This window comes from Colobus angolensis, unplaced genomic scaffold (assembly GCF_000951035.1).
Source record: "Colobus angolensis palliatus isolate OR3802 unplaced genomic scaffold, Cang.pa_1.0 Scaffold242, whole genome shotgun sequence".
Lineage (NCBI taxonomy): Eukaryota > Metazoa > Chordata > Mammalia > Primates > Cercopithecidae > Colobus > Colobus angolensis.
Genome location: NW_012115622.1, coordinates 925,989 through 928,330, shown reverse-complemented (window position 1 = coordinate 928,330; position 2,342 = coordinate 925,989). Strand labels below are relative to the sequence as shown.

General features: G+C 45.9%; 1 protein-coding gene across 1 annotated transcript in view; it reads right to left on the bottom strand.

Annotated features, from left to right (window-relative positions):
* ATP6V1E1 (ATPase, H+ transporting, lysosomal 31kDa, V1 subunit E1) overlaps positions 1 to 2,342 on the bottom strand; it is a 66,441-nt gene that overhangs the window by 35,798 nt on the left and 28,301 nt on the right. The window contains exon 2 of the mRNA XM_011945659.1: positions 562 to 627. Within this exon, the coding sequence (XP_011801049.1) occupies positions 562 to 627 (66 nt within the window). The remainder of the gene's footprint in view (positions 1 to 561; positions 628 to 2,342) is intronic.

Genomic DNA, 2,342 nt, shown 5'->3' with positions numbered 1-2,342 from the left:
AGGCTGAGGCAGGAAAATCGCTTGAACCTGGGAGGCAGAAGTTGCAGTGAGCTGAGATCAGGCCGCTGCACTGCAGTCCGGGTGACGAAGTGAGACTCTGCCTCAAAATGAAAGAAGGGGCCAGGCACTGTGGCTCATACCTATAATCCCAGCACTTGGGGAGGCCAAGGCAGGCAGATCTCAAGAGATTGAGACCATCCTGGCCAACATGGTGAAACCCCGTCTCTACTAAAAATACAAATATTAGCTGGGTGTGGTGGCGCATGCCTGTAATCTCAGCTTCTCAGGAGGCTGAAGTAGGAGAATCACTTGAACCTGGGAGGCGGAGGTTGCAGTGAGCAGAGACTGCGCCACTGCACTCCAGCTTTGGAGACGAGTGAAACTCTGTCTCAAAAAAAAAAAGAAAGAAAGAAAGGAAGGCAGGAAGGAGGGAAGGAGGAAAGAGACTTTTATCAGTCCTATGCAATCTGTTGTTAAACAGTTTTGCTAACAATATTATTTAGCAAAGCAAAACAATATGGAAACCATGATAACTTCTTAAAACTAGAAAATGAATCTCACCTTTGCATCTATTTCTTCTGCTTTCTCATTGGCTTCTTGTTCAATGAAAGCCATCATATGCTTTATCTATAAGGAAAAAACATTTTATTTTTTAATTTAACAAGATGGAAATATATTTTCTGATTCATTAAACAATCAATCATAGGTAGGTGCAGTGGCTCATGCCCGTAATCCTACCACTCTGGGGGGCCAAGGAGGGAGGACCGCTTTAGGCCAGGAGCTGGAGACTAGTCTGGACAACACAATGATACCCCGTGTCTCTACTAAAAATTTAAAAAAGTCAGTCACTTACTGAATGCATACTGTGCTAGGCACTGAATACAAGGATAAGTGAGATCATTCCTATTCTCAGGAAATTTAGGATCTAAAATTTGTTCTAGCAAATAGACCAGATAAAATACTCAATAACACAGATAAATATGACATTCATCCTCCTCTCAAGGAACCTGGAATACAAGTTAGCCAGCACCCTCCCTTTCTCTTCTCCACCTCTAAGGAAGTATGCTGAAGAGCTATCTATATTTACACTTTCAAATGGAGCACCTCTTTCTCTCAACACTGCAGTCTCACTTGCACCCTCCTCTGTACTCCACTCACAGTTCTCTCATAAAGTGACAATCTCCTCGCCCCTTGATCTTAGCCTTTTCTTACTTGATCTTTCAGCATCAGCAGATGTGTTCAGCAACATTCTCTTCTTTTTTTTGTTTTGAGATGGAGTCTTGCTCTGTTGCCCAGGCTGGAGTGCAGTGGTACGATCTCAGCTCACTGCAAGCTCTGCCTCCCGGGTTCAAGCCATTCTCCTGCCTCAGCCTCCCAAGTAGTCGGGACTACAGGCGCCCGCCACCATGCCTGGCTAATTTTTTGTATTTTAGCAGAGACGGGCTTTCACAGTGTTAGCCAGGATGGTCTCGATCTCCTGGCCTTGTGATCCGCCCGCCTCGGCCTCCCAAAGTGCTGGGATTACAGGCGTGAGCCACTGCGCACCGTGAGCAACCTTCCCTTCTTCAACAATCTTCCCTTTGCTTCCACGACTTCCTCCTGTTCTCCTTTCCAGTCTCCTTTGGGGCCGTACTCTTCCACTCTGCCTCCTAGACAGTCCTTTTTGAATATCCTACTCATAGTCATCTAAATTCAACACACTCAATACTGAACTGCTCACCACTCCTCTCCCCACTTCTCACTTTGAGCTGTCTCTCAGGGATTAGCACCAACACCCAACCGTGACTATTCCTCCTACCTCAGTCCTCATATCCAACCAATCACCAAGTCCTATTAATTCTCTCTTAATAGTTCTTTACCTTGACCACCTCACTCCACTGTCAGACCCACTACCATAGTCCTTGCCATCATCATCTCTCAGCTGAATTACTACAACAGCTTCCAAATTTGTCTTCCTGCCACTATTCTTGTTCTTTCTAATCTACTCTACATTGCCACCAGAGAGATGCTTTCAAAATACCTATCTTGTCATGTAACACTCTACCCCCGCTTAAGATAAAGATTTTAGAAGGTACAGGATCTTATCACTGCTTATCTTTCTTTTTTTGAGACAGTGTCTCTGTCTCCCAGACTGGAGTGCAGTGGCATAATCTCGCCTCACTGTGACCTCCGCCTTCTACAGCTCAAGCGATCCTGCCACCTTAAGCTCCCCTCCCCCGTAGCTGGGACCACAGGCGCATGCCACCACGTCCAGCTTATTTTTGTATTTTTTTGTAGAGAGGGGTTTCACCATGTTGCCCAGGCTGGTGTGCAGTGGCATAATCTCGCCTCACTGTGACCTC